This window comes from Chanos chanos, chromosome 5, assembly GCF_902362185.1.
Source record: "Chanos chanos chromosome 5, fChaCha1.1, whole genome shotgun sequence".
Lineage (NCBI taxonomy): Eukaryota > Metazoa > Chordata > Actinopteri > Gonorynchiformes > Chanidae > Chanos > Chanos chanos.
In genome coordinates, this window is record NC_044499.1 from 43,631,769 (window position 1) to 43,645,814 (window position 14,046).

General features: G+C 40.8%; 3 protein-coding genes across 3 annotated transcripts; 1 reads left to right on the forward strand and 2 right to left on the reverse strand.

Moving 5' to 3' along the window:
- The first annotated feature begins 213 nt into the window (after window positions 1-213).
- LOC115812007 (RNA-binding protein with serine-rich domain 1-like) lies at window positions 214-3,036 on the forward strand. Its single transcript, XM_030774479.1, has 7 exons — window positions 214-232; window positions 939-1,088; window positions 1,443-1,637; window positions 1,808-1,910; window positions 2,124-2,277; window positions 2,430-2,571; window positions 2,793-3,036. Coding segments are annotated over exons 1-7 (852 nt in total). The 5' UTR covers window positions 214-230; the 3' UTR covers window positions 2,899-3,036.
- A 1,413-nt stretch (window positions 3,037-4,449) lies between these two features.
- On the reverse strand, window positions 4,450-5,242 carry cox19 (cytochrome c oxidase assembly factor COX19). Its single transcript, XM_030775877.1, has 3 exons — window positions 5,124-5,242; window positions 4,832-4,943; window positions 4,450-4,587 (listed from the first exon to the last, which is right to left on the reverse strand). Exons 1-3 carry the CDS (start codon window positions 5,203-5,205, stop codon window positions 4,497-4,499), a joined length of 285 nt encoding a protein of 94 aa, XP_030631737.1. The 5' UTR covers window positions 5,206-5,242; the 3' UTR covers window positions 4,450-4,496.
- Window positions 5,243-6,069: 827 nt separating this feature from the next.
- LOC115812588 (dickkopf-related protein 3-like) lies at window positions 6,070-7,387 on the reverse strand. Its single transcript, XM_030775072.1, has 3 exons — window positions 7,214-7,387; window positions 6,422-6,596; window positions 6,070-6,275 (listed from the first exon to the last, which is right to left on the reverse strand). Exons 1-3 carry the CDS (start codon window positions 7,385-7,387, stop codon window positions 6,070-6,072), a joined length of 555 nt encoding a protein of 184 aa, XP_030630932.1.
- Between the last annotated feature and the right edge of the window lie 6,659 nt (window positions 7,388-14,046).

The window sequence follows — 14,046 nt, forward strand, 5'->3', positions numbered from 1 at the left end:
GTAATGCGGCTTTAGAAAAGAGGTAAAACATACCTTTCAAACGGTCCACGCAATTGTATTAAAAGCCGCATCTAAACTATGACGGCACGTTGACCAGTTTTCGCACCGCGTCCCCTCTGTCATCCATTCATGTGTGTTCTGTCCGGGTTTCCCCTCAATTAGCAAATCTCTTGCGTCATTACGCTGCGACAGTGACTGTTTGCGCGCGACGGGTGCTAATATCAACAAATATGTGAGTTGTTTCAAAAATCTCTCCGAATCCCGGCCAATCGGTTTAGCAGTGTGCACAGATTTGTAAAATAATCGTAGCATTAATGTTTAGCTTCTGGTCAAAATGTGTATTTATCTGTGTGTCGTAGAATACATGGTCTTACGGAGAAGAATAGTTAAGCGACTAGCCAGCAAAATCACTGAATGAGATTTTGCAGGCTATTGGCTTCAGTGTTGTCATCAAATCGCACGAATGTGCAGCACAGCAGTTTTTGGCTGCTTTCGACCACTGTATGTTTCACGTCAGTATCTGTATCAAAATGATTTAGTTGTATTGCTGATTTCATCGTTAGCGCCTGTTTAATATTAACGACCAACGGAAGAGTGCACTCTTTTATTAAAAAATATTGTCAGAAGAGTACAGTTATCATTTTGATGCATTTAGCTGACGTCTATAAACATTTACAATTCTCCACATCATTTTATAAGAGATGCAACATCTGCGCAGATGCACCTGGTTTCAGCTTGAGTTGAATGCTTTTTTTTTTTTTTTTAGAGGGACAGTAGTTTGACCTTTAAGCAAATGCTTACTTCTCAGACCTCAGTTCAGCCATTGACATTATCTAAATAATTAAGTTAACAATATTCTAATATTCATATTCAGTGACAACAGTATCTGAGGTCTCTTGAAATGAGTCATTCTTAGTCTATGATCCTTTCATTAACAGGGCGCCGTCTCCCACTAAAAGAAAGGACCGGTCTGAGGACAAGAGCAAGGAACGAGGGAAGGAAAAAAGTGGTACGAAAGAGAGCACGGATAAGGAGAGAGGTAGAGAGAAGGCCCGTAAACGTCGCAGTGCATCAACTGGCAGTAGCAGGTTGGACATTGTCTTTTTTTTTTTTTTTTTTCTCCCACAAAATCACACCTGTCGCAGCCTCTGAGCGAACCTGGACAGTGAACTGGGTAACTTGTAGTTATTTTCCCTACACTGAGTCTACCTTGGGGCTTCGTATATATTACCGTTATTCTACCTTGTCAGGTAATCAAGGGCTGTTTTTCTGTGCACTGTTCAGTCGGTTAATGGCGTATAGTGACTGGGATAAAGAACAGGTATGTGTAATCTGGATTTTGTGGCGAGAGGAAAAACACAGCCATAATGTGAATAATCACATTGGGAAATGAGTTGATTGCTCTCAGGGGGCCCAGTCTCATTGTCCCTGCGTTAATGGGCTGATTGGTCTCTTTCCAGCTCAAGCTCCAGCAGCAGCTCGGGCTCCAGTTCAGGATCATCCAGTGGCTCCAGCTCGTCATCAGCCTCCAGCCGCTCGGGATCCTCAAGTTCCCGCTCATCATCCTCCTCAAGCTCCTCCGGCTCCCCCAGCCCCAACCGCCGTCACCGTGACAACCGCAGGCGTTCACGTTCCAAGTACGTCACTTTTACAGAGACATTGCGGTCTACCAGACAAAAACAGTGCATTGCAGTTGATCTGACTCACTACCAGACATCAGAGCGGTACCCTTACCTCTTTTAGACTTTCATAAACAGGGGCATCGGACTTACTTTGGATGAAATGTTCGTTATTGTTTATCTTGTAGGTCCAAATCTGTGAAGAAAGATGACAAAGAGCGTCGTAGGAGAAGCCCAAGTCCACGACCCACCAAAGTTTACCTTGGTCGGCTGACCAGAAATGTCATCAAGGTAAGACAAGCCTGGATCCAGCAGTGTCTTTCCATAGTTCAGCAAGCCTCAAGCCTTAATGCAGTTTATACTTCTTATATCCTTTTATATATATATATATATATATATATATATATATATAAAATAAACTTCTGTCTGTTTTAAAGATGGAATACTTGGTAAAATATGAAATGCTCTGAAATTATTTAGTGACTGGACTGTTTCTTTTTAAAGGAACACATTCAAGAAATATTCTCAACCTATGGAAAAATTAAGATGATTGACATGCCTGTGGACAGACTCCACCCTCATCTGTCGAGGGGATACGCCTACGTGGAGTTTGAGACGGCAGACGAGGCAGAGAAGGCACTGAGACACATGGATGGAGGTGAGTGGAGAAAAACACACGCACACGTTCCAATGCACTACTTTCTAGTTTGTTATAGGTGCAACCTGAGACAATGAAAGGGTTTTAACCAGTTGGTTCTTGGCTGTGTCCTGAATTCTGGTCATCTGAATGTTTCTCTGTGACCTCTGCAGGTCAGATCGATGGACAGGAGATCACTGCGACAGCCGTACTCGCTCCCCGGGTGCGTCCGCCTCCCCGTCGGCTAACGCCACCACGAAGGATGCCCCCACCCCCTCCAATGTGGCGACGCACCCCACCCCGCATGAGGAGGAGGTTAGTCCTTCTCCAGAGAACGAAAGACAGTGTATACATATTATACATATATATATGTGGAGCCACTCACTCCTATGTTTTATTTATTGATCAATCTGTTTTTTTTTTTTTTTTAAAGTTTGCATTGATTCTTAAGGTTACAAGAACACTGGATGGAATTTAATTCTGTTGCTGTGTCTGGTAATAAATCAACATCATCTTTTTTTTTTTTTTAAATAAAGGTCTCGGTCTCCGCGGCGCCGTTCTCCCATGCGCCGAAGGTCTCATTCCCGCTCTCCAGGGCGTCGCCGGCACCGTTCCCGCTCCAGCTCAAACTCCTCCCGGTAGAAGGCCACTCTCATCCCCTCCTGTCATCCTCCACTTCAGCCAAATCCTCTCATCACAATCAGCTCTGAGTACATTCAGGTTTTTTTCACCGGCAGGTTTTTCATTTTTCAATATTGGATGTTTCCTGTTACGAGTGGCTGTGTGCAATTTGTTTGTTTGAATTTGAATGCTTTTATTTAAGTGTTTTTAGTAGCATTTTGTTATATTTATAAATTGTACATATTTGTGAGCTTTGTGTGGTTGCAAACTTTCATTTGCAATAGTAGCTTTGAGAGTATGTCGGTTACACAAAAAATTTGAAACCTAAGTGGTTGGGGTCTAGGCAGACACCCACAATTTGCTGTAGTTACTAAAGACAGTGTAATTAATGAAAAACACAAAGTGTGATAAGCTTATCAACACAGCATGAACTAATACAGAACAAATGTATACTTCACCTTTTGTGAGATATAGGTTAGCTACTAAAAAGATTAACCAACTGTGTAATTTTTTTAGTAGATTCAAAACCACCTGTGAAATTCAAGTCACATGTTTTATGCAGTTTTGAATACCACTTAATAAGCACATTAAGTGCTCTTTTATGGGAAAGATCATCCCTCGCAGTTTTATATCACAGACCTGCGGTTTTCAGTCCATTTGTCAGGGCCACTCCCTGCTGTCCACATTTTGGTTTGAGTCCTACGATGCCACATCTGATCACATCTGATCAACCAGTCATCGGGCGATTAATTAGCTCATTCAGCTGGGATAATCAAGGGCTAAAACGAAGATACACACAGGGGAGTAGGGCTGAGAAAGTGACTGAAAACCAGAGTTTGTGAAAATCAGTATTTCCTAATTGTACAGATGATGTACCAAAAGACTTGTTCTACATGACAATTTGTAATTTATGTTACTGAACACTAGGGGCTACAGGACCTAGATGGCATTCACTGTGAACTGTTCATTAAGTTGTAGTCTTGTGTCAGACAGACAGACTGCCGAATATTCTCTGAAGTCTCAAATTTCAGGTCAAACTTTTATGCTGTATTTTGCTGTCCCACTTAGACAAAAACTGAAAAAAGATGGGTAGCTGGTTCTTTTTGAAGTTCCTCTGAAACATTAAAGTTGAAGTTGTATATACAAGATAAAATGTGCACTGTGGATAAGTAGCAAATTTATAACTGGTTGTAAATAAAATGAATTAATGTTGAAAAAGCAATCCCTGGTTATCACCCTATGCTTGACTACTGTTGTAAACAAACTGTCATTTACTTGGAAACAGATTTCTACAATCTCAGAACAGAATCTACTGTGCTGATCTCAGATCACTTCTTTCCTAAACCAGATGGTTTAGGGAAGAAGTGGACTAAACGCTGTTTTACACCCATCAACTGTAATTTCATCCGGAAGCTTTGTTATTCATTGTTCTATCTTTGGCTGACAGGAGCTCGCTCCCAATGATGTGCTGATGTCAATAGTTCCACAAGTTTTATATAATAATAATAATAGGAATTTATTACAAACAGGGAATTTTAATCAGAGCATATATACAAAATTCTTGCTATTAACTTAATATACAATGGGTTTCACAACTCAGCAGAAAATGAAGGCAGTAGTCATGGATTGGTCTTTTTGCTTTCATCCATGGGCTTGTCCATCAGATCTTTGAAGCCAAGCTTCTCCAAAGGCTCTTTGGCCATCAGCTGCCTACAACACACAATTAAACACATGTTATCGCAATATAGAGAGATGTGCATCTTGACTGTGGAGCTCGAAATGTGTCAGATTTTAAACATATTTATGGTTTTGATGATACGTCCTGTTTTCCCTTGCGTCGTGTTCTAATAAATCTTGTGGTATCGCTACATGTAGAGATTCGTTACTGTAAAATGTCCAAAATAATGTTACTAGATCAATACGTCTCAACAAAGGTCAAAGAAACGAAACCTACCTCTCCATTCTACATTCCAGATAATCTTTTGATTGCAGCCGACACTGTGAGTTATCATGACCATTGTCCCTGAGACACTGCATAAACTTCTCTTTAAATGCCTTGCATTCTCCTGCAGTTGAGAGATATATAACATTTGTGTGTCTTCATTGTAATGCATAAGTTTCCAAAGCAATTTAGTACAAGAGTTTTGTGTAAACAAACAACCTGTGCTAGAACCGAGCAGCAAACACCGTCAGCCACAATTGTGTGACACCGGCATTTTTAATCCTATTCTTTCACATTCTCTCACCGAAATGATCGAGTGGAAACGATCCTTTATCTGGTGCACGTGGTCGGAACGATTTAGTTCCGAAATTCATTGCCGTTGACATGGTTGTAATGTAGAGATGTTACCTTCGCTATATATGACCGTCAGACTCAAGCCAGTAGTCACAACTGAAAATTACATGAACACATTAAGTACTTCCGGGTTACGCTTTCCGGGACTCGTCAAATTTAAAGTCATCTGTCCACATCTAGAGAGACTAACTACTTAATAGTTTCAAGGGATTAAATGGTCTAATTTGAAAGAAAGGTAATTACGTTTACTTGATATGCTTCCTTAATGTCGTTTCATGAAGAGCATATCATATTTAAGTACTAAACATACTTTACGCCCACTGCAGCTAAATAAACGCAAAAAATAATTTTACAGCATCAGCACCTTTACAAAAAAGGTTGAAGGAAAAAATGCTTTTGCTTTCAAAACATTAGAAATAAACCCTTTTCAAAACTTTCACTTAAAGAATGAAACAGAGAACTGCAAGAATATAACTTTTTATTAAAATATACAATATCATACACTCACAGTAAATATACACATCAGTTATTTAATAAATTAGATACAGTTGAGAGCAACGAGCTCTTATGGCTTTAAGCTTGACAAGTCCAAATGGTAGAGTCAGGATGGTACACAAACTCTCTCCTGTGAGGTCAAAGACAGAAAACAGAGTTAGCTCATCCCTCAGTCATCAGTGTGGTGTGGTGTGCTCTGGCAGTGTGTTTATTGAATGTTGCTGTTACATACTGTAGGTATTGATAGCATATTCATTTTGTTCATTTGGGTGTCGATAGTTTAGTATATAAGCGTGCTTTTTTTTTATAATTAGAGAGATTGGAGTGTTATTACACTATGAAAAACAAACAGTGGTCTTTCACGGTAATTATGTAAAGTGAGCTTGCGGTCACATTGTCACTCACTCTCTCCGCGGCGGTTCTCCGTTTCCACGGCACAGCAGGCTCTCAGCGCATGGGCAGATTTGGTTGATGCTGAATGCCAGGCCACCGTCGGGTACAAAGCAGCTCTCTCCCAGGGCTAGCCGCCGTTTACACACCATCTCACCGTGGTGCCGCGCACAGCACATCGATGCCCCGCAGTCTCTGTCTACCTTGCAACGTGCTCCTGAAAGAGAGAATAAGGGAAAAAGAAAGAGAGAAGTGGGGGGAGGAGGGAGAGAAAGCTTGCATTTAGTAATGTTTTTGTAAATATCAATCAATTTTGTGAATATCAGATGTTAAGTGTATGAGACTTGCTCTCCCTGCTCTCACCCTCTTGTCCCTCTGGGATGCTCCTGTGGCATCGTCCAAACATGCAGCTCAAGCCTCGCACACACTGGGCGTCCCGCCGACAGTACTGACCCTCCTGTCTGAGAGGAACGCACCGACCAAAGTGACGATCGCAAGAGAATCCTTTTCCACAGGCTCGGTCATGTTCACAGGGTACCTGAGGATAAAAAAAGAGTAAATAAATAGATCAGCTCATGTTATACACATTAGATGTTTTTAATGGTGTGTTTTTATGCGCAGACAGGGTTTAAACACAGGATGTGTGTGTGTACTGCTGTGGTTGGTACTCACAGCAGCTTTCAAAGCTGAGTCATGAGTATACAAAGACCTTAGCTAGGGAACAGATTTCTTTTGTGGTAACAAACGTTCCATGATGTAGTTTAACTGCCTACACATTTGAGGAAATAGGAATTCTGACGAAACATTTCCTGTTTTTATTAACGACATGACAGTTCATTAGATACAGAGAGAGGTAATGGACCAGTGTCTCAACCTCTTTGTGAACAGCCTCTATTTTTTTACAGACATATAAAAAATCAAAGCATTTTTTTTTGTTCACTTGGATTCATGCTGCTTAGATATTTAACCCTTTTGAAACTGAATACAACAAGAAGACACAGGGGAAAAAAAGAGAAATGATATAGATAGCTTTGAACAGGCAGAGAGTCAAGTGAGGTTTTTTTTTTTTTTTTTTTAGATGAACGGTGGTAAAAGTCATTCAACAACTACCATAGCTCTTCCACTGTCAAATTTAAGAAAAAGTTTTAAACTTACCAGATCGCCTTTAGGGACTGAAGATGTTTCTGTTTCTTTATCTCTCAGCCCTACAGAACCATCCTCTGGTGGGCTATGGGGCAAAGACAACATCCAGGCCCAAATCCGTGCCTGAGCAGCAGACACATACAGGCAGACACAGAGGATATGAAGCAGCTTCCTTGGAATGCTCATTTTTGGAGCTTGGATTGTGTCCTATGTTACTCACAGATGAAGCGAGAGTAAGCCCTCGAATGTCCGACTGAGCCTAAGCCACTTAGAAGGCGAAATGAAAGAGCCTTTAAAAGTCAAGATGCGGTAACTGTCTCTGAATTTCTCTCTGTCTGTGACAAGTCCCTCTTCTCCTCGTTCTTTTATAGGCAGCCGAAGCCCTTCTGTCTGTTTGTCCAAGCTGTAGTGTAGGAGGGAACAATTAGTAGTTAATGGATTAACTAAATTGCCTGCACCACCCCTAACCCCCTGTGCCTCCATAACTACAACATACTGATCAGCTGTGGAGGTGAAAGGGAGAGAGGGGTGGGGTTGTCTTGGATAATGGGCTGACAACAGGCTCGCACAATGGGGGAAAGACAAGCATCTCACCTCAATCTGGACAAATAGTAGGGGTGAGGGTCTTGACAAAAGCAGATAAACAAATAGAAGAGTCCCAAAGCATGGAGAGGCATCCATGCATAGGGCTAGATGCTGTTAACCCTGACCCAAGCCTCTGGACAAATAGTGCCCTCCATCACCCAGTCATGCCCCCCACCCCAATGGGTCATACAGAAACACCCCCCCCCCCCCCCCCCCAGACCTCCATGCACCATGCTGGGAGTAATTTGCAGAGGTGCGTTCCACAGACGACCATGTCAATCTCATTAAATGTAATTACTATCAGTGATTAACAACCATTGAGAGCAGAGCTTTGGCGTACATTTGACAGTGGTTAGCCAAACATACATGGTTAGCTTTTTCAAACTTATCTATTTGTGTATTCATGCTTTCCCTCTCTCTCTCTGTCTCTCTCTTTGTCTCTCTCTCTCTGTCTTTCTCTCTCAGTCTCTGCGTGTCTGCCTACTTATGTCACTCTCTGTCTCTCTTTCCTTTTCACTTTTTTGCCTGTATGTAGTGGAGAAAATCGATGATGTGACCAATTCTACCATCCAAAACATTACCTCAGGTTGTAATGTTATACGTTCATGTCTACCACCATATGTGTCAACCTTGACGTCATCATTATCTGTCACATGAGTCAACTGGGCTTGATTTAAATGCTTTCCACTTGCAGTTAGTCACCTTCATCTAATGTTTATTTAAAGAGCAAAAACAGGGAAAGCTGAGAACATTGAATTCGAAATTATAAACGAGAAACTCCAAAAAGGTGAAGTGTACTTGTCCCCGGTCCTACATTAGAGGTGACAACACTCAAAAGATATTGGCTAGACTGCGTGTCTGTGTTTGCTCAGATTCAATGCAATTTGGCAACCGTGAATGGATAAGATCTCCTAATCCCCCCGTGACAGGATCATTGTTGCCAATGGCAAACTTTTTGTGCGCTTTAACTCCGCGTACCTGGCCGACGTCTGGTCTGGGCATGCGAAAGCTTGCTGCAGCTATTGTCTGTCACTCTGTTACTTCATTAAGAAGTCAATTAGGAACCCTTATCAATTGAGGATAGTTCTACGCATAATGGAGAATGGGAGATGGGCCAGGGAGACGCTGTGTTTTGGGTTTGCGTATGTGAGACATGACTGTTCACTGGAGGAAAGAACACAAAACATTTTAAAACAAATGACAAACTGTACAATCCATTAAGCAATGCAGAAAGTCCTGATCCTTCAGTTTGATTTATCTGTGTTAAATGTTTATCATTAAAAAGTAAAGCCCACATCCGCACTGCTATGAGCATTGCCGCCCATATCAGGCTACAGCGGCAGTATTCGTCCTTATCAAAACATTTTTGTCAATTATGATGTGTAAACGTTTAGGGGAAGTTAAAAAGAAGAACAAATTTAAGAATAACATGTATTTTATCAACTATATTTGAAACCATGAAAAAGTTGGGCCTCTTTCTCTTTCTCTGTTCTTCCAGTACATTCAGCCATTTACCAAACTGATATAAAATGAATTTTTATCCTCCAAACACATATGTCAGAATGGAGCATTGAGAATAGTTGGGAGTGACTTGGCCACCACAGAATAATTAATGACAGACTGTTTGTTTGGATATGATAATATTCACATCTGCCACGTCACAGTGCGTCGTGCAGTATGAAATATCTGAGGTGTTTGAACATGACTGTAACTCCTTCTCAGTCTTAATTCTTCTTGCCTTTAGCCGCTAGTGTATTAGCACTTGCCAAAATCCACGGTTGACTAATTAGGTGTTGATCATTACACCGGGGGGTCAATCATGCAGATAATACTGCAGTTAACATTCCATTACCAACTTGCAAACAACTGGTGGATTTAGCCATTGTAAAACAGCAGGGCCTCTCTACATGCACATTGTGTGTTGGTAGCCTCATGTGTAGAGTACTGTGCTTACTCCTCTGTGCTCACATTTGTATATGTGAATGTGTGTGTGTGTGTGTGTGTGTGTGTGTGTGTGTGGTGAATCAGATCAAATAAGAAGAAATAACATTGCAGAGTTTCGGGCCATATGATTTATTCTGAATTCTAGCTGATTACCAGTTTTGAAAAATGCTTTAGCTAATGAAGCGTGTGTGTGAAGGAGGGTGTTTTTTAGCATCTGAAATAGTTTTTTATGCCAAGAAGAGCCTGAACTTGCAGATGGAAGCACAACTGAATACTCAATGTGCATTGTTTCTGTAGTGAAGTGAGAACACTCTCTCTCTTTCTCTCTCTCTCTCTCTCTCTCTCTTAATAATGTCCTTAATTGCTCTATTATCATGTTATGTTAATCGAAACACATCAGTTGCAGATGAGGTCACTGGATCAGAATCTGTTTTGAGGAATCTGTAAGTTCATAAATGTGTATTTACTTTGGTATAATTAAGTCTTATTGTTAGCTTGTCACTATTTTTTTTTCACTCCCCGTGATTTTCAGACATGGTTAACAATGGAATGTTGTCTGTCAGTTGAATAGAGAGGACAAGACTGACACAGAAAGTCATTGTATGGTTAGAGTAACTGTAACCTACCAACAAATGTGACTGACCAGTTTGGTCACTGTAACAGAGAGTGTTAAATAGAACAGTGTTGTGGCCAGTGGTGTGTTGAGTAACGGCAGCTGAATGCGTGAATTACGGGACATTCAGTAATGACTAATGTCTATTACTAAAAAGTTAAAAGGTCTGTTTACATCTTGACTGAGTGAATTGTTATTGGTGCTGATGGGAACAAGACAAATAACACCTCTTACTGGAAAATGGTTTCTCAGTTCACAATGAGATGAAGTATTTGTTGTTTTTGTTTTTTAATTTTATTCATATTGTTATAACAGTGTCACAGCGCGTGTCAGTAAAGCGTATTAGACTTAAAAGATGCTAAGACTATATGCTTTGCTTTAGAAACTTTTAACAGTCATGCTTTCACATTTAAACAATCCAAACAATCCTTGGCCATTTCAGGCTGGTCTGAGACGAGTCAGTTTTTTTTGTCAATGAAAAGAAAAGAAGAGAGAAAATGCAGTTGTTTCGTCCTGTTATCTTGACCCAGAAATGTCACAAGAGATGCTGTGGGAATTGAGCTTTTGTGTAAAGAGGACAAAAGGACGGAGTGAACAGAGCTTGTTCATCTTTAGGGTAGGGTGTTTTTTTTTTTTTTTAATATACTAAAGTGCTCACATCATCAAAACTGTTTATTCTATCCTCAGCATTTAAAAGAAACTCAGCATTTAAAAGAACAAGGGGGCATAGCGTCGTAAATTTCCAAAGTGGCTCCAACTGTTCTCGTGTGTGAGCCCATACAACTATGAGGTCATTCTCTCAGAGTCATTCTTTTCTTGTTTGCACCATTTTTTATTTGTGTTGTTTGCCAGATTGTTGATTCAACCATACCATATTAATTAATATTAATCAATATAATACCATATAAACTAATAAAGTCTGGAACTGTATGTGTTCAATGAAGGAACCGCCGTATTTATCATTGGCAGACTGTAGTCTGATGGACGGATGTTTTACATAGAGTTACGACCAAAGGCCATCAGTTATGTGCTTATAATTCCTCAGTCTAATTGCAGTAGGTATTCTCTGATCTTACACTGATGTCTGGGTTAAGTCAGTAAACATAGTTTGAGAGGGATGACAATAGAGAACAGGTGACTGTAACATGACATCTGGCTGAGGAGAAATTAGAGATTCGTGCAGGAATGAAGTTGCTTAGAGGACAGTACTGCACACAATATGCAATACATTTATCTATGTCAGTGTGCTGAAATGTGTGGTAACAAATATATATCTGCGCATATATGTGGGTATGTGCATGTTTGTGTGCAGTACTGTCCTGTATATACACACACACACTTACAAACATACATGCACACACACACACACACACACACGTATACATATATCAGTGAAGGCTGTTTATTCCCCCGCGTGTGTATATCCTTACAGAGACATTTTGTCGACTCAGTGACAGAGGAAGCCATACCACGCACACCACACACACATTCTCAAACCCACTGTTCACAACACACTCATTTTTAAACCCACTGCCCATACCACACACACATTCTCAAATCCACTGCCCATACCACGCACACGACACACACATTCTCACACCCAATGCCCACACCGCACATACCACAAACACATTATCACACCCACTACCCATACCACACACACTACACACACATTCTCACACCCACTGCCCATAACACACACACACCACACACACATTCTCACATCCACTGCCCATACCACACACACACCACACACACACATTCTCACATCCACTGCCCATAACACACACACACCACACACACATTCTCAGACCACTGCTGACTAAGGTTGACTCATAGTCACAAACATACACACAAAGCTCACATACACAGGCTCTGGTGATCTGTATACATGATGCATGAAATCCCAGTTTTGACACATCTTACTAGATGTGTTCACTACACTTACATAATGTGCTTTATTTGCTCTTTGTTGTTGCATGTTGTTTCATTTGCTGTCAATGAAACAGTCTGACACTAAGGTTGTGTTTCTCGTAAGGCTCTTTTCCTGAGTCTGTTTTCAATCACAGAGGGGCAGGAGGGATTCCTGCTCTAATCAGAACCATGCTGTTCTATTCAGTGCCAGGTGGATGGAGAGAGCGAGGGAGGAAAGGAGAAAGAGAGATAGATACATAGATAGAGAGAAAAAGAAAGAGAGAGAGAGAGAGAGAGAGAGAGAGAGAGAGGACAGGAGAGAGAGAAAAATAGAGGATGGATTTAGGTCAAAGGTCAACCAAGCTCCATACCAGTCCAAGGTTGTCATCTTGTTAGAATCAATTCGTGTTGTTTGGCGTTCTTCACTTTCCTTGCGTGCTTCTCTACCACAGGTGTTTCCAGTAACTGCCATAAAAATTGAGCAACTAAGCAAAGACCTGATACCGTATCTCACCTCAGCATGTCGGCAAAGCCGCTCTTTGTCTTGTGTAAACAACTCAGCTGAAACACTTCAAACACTCACTTGTCATCCTTTTTTTTTAAAAAAACAGCAGCACACAAATGAAAGAAAAAGAGTAAGAGAAAGGTAAAATAACTTTAAATGCTTCAATTCTGATTTCAGCATGAGCACCTTGAATGTCTACATCACCTCAGAATAAACCAGAGGGTGAAAATATTCGCCTTAAAATGGACGACTGTCTGAACTCAGCGAAGAACTTTTTCGTAACAGAACAGTGATTTATTTCTTTGTTCTAAAAAATAGCTAAATGCGTATTCATCTGTCCACTCTTTTCACAAAGAAAAGAAAGGTAAGGTGAGCCGCAGTGTGATCTTTCATTGATCACACGTGTCCATGTTACGAAGAACAAAACACGGATGCTGATATTCATTTTTGCTACATCTGTTACTGTGTATTTTTACTGCATGTTGGGTCATTTTGTCACACGAATCTGCTATGTACCGTTGTGTATCCATATATGCATACTTTTATCTGGACTTGTTTTGGCTCCAGTGAATTAGTTTACAGCAGTCAGCAAATGGAAACATTCCACATGGACACTGCTTGTGTGTAGCTCAGAGTTGACACAGGGTGATTAAAACTGTTTTATCAGCTCATTTAGACCAATAAAACCCAACTATTTCTTCTTCACTGCCCCACACTTGGGGTCTCTGCTAAATCTGGGAAAACAGGAAAACAAACGAACATTGCATAACTATTTTATTATAAATCACACAATGTGCTCCAGTTTTTCTTTTTTTTTTCTTTCTTTTTTTTTTTAAATGTTTAGTGCTTCCTACGCCAAATATAATCCAGGTTAAGGATCCCACCCTATCTCATCTGCTCACAACCTCTTATTCCAAACTGACGCCCCCTCAATCTGTCAGAGCCAAACCACATCTCTGTTTGGGGACAAAATGGCTGTTCAACTGCTCGGTGATGGTGTCTGATTCTGTAGCATTGTGTGGCAAGCAAATAAGATGCCTACTACAGTGACAGACTCTTTTCATGACATGTAGACTCCAGACAGACAAGAAAGACAAACACGCACTCAATAAAACTGATCAATACACACTCTGAGTGTCTGACAAGCGGTATCAATCAATCAGGTAACAAAAGCAACAGAAGGACAGTGGAGTTTTTGAAAGTGTTTGGGGATGCACAGGTAGAACTGCTAACCCAGTCCTTGAATTGACTGAGCCAGCCTCAGTACTCTGCTATCTGAGATGA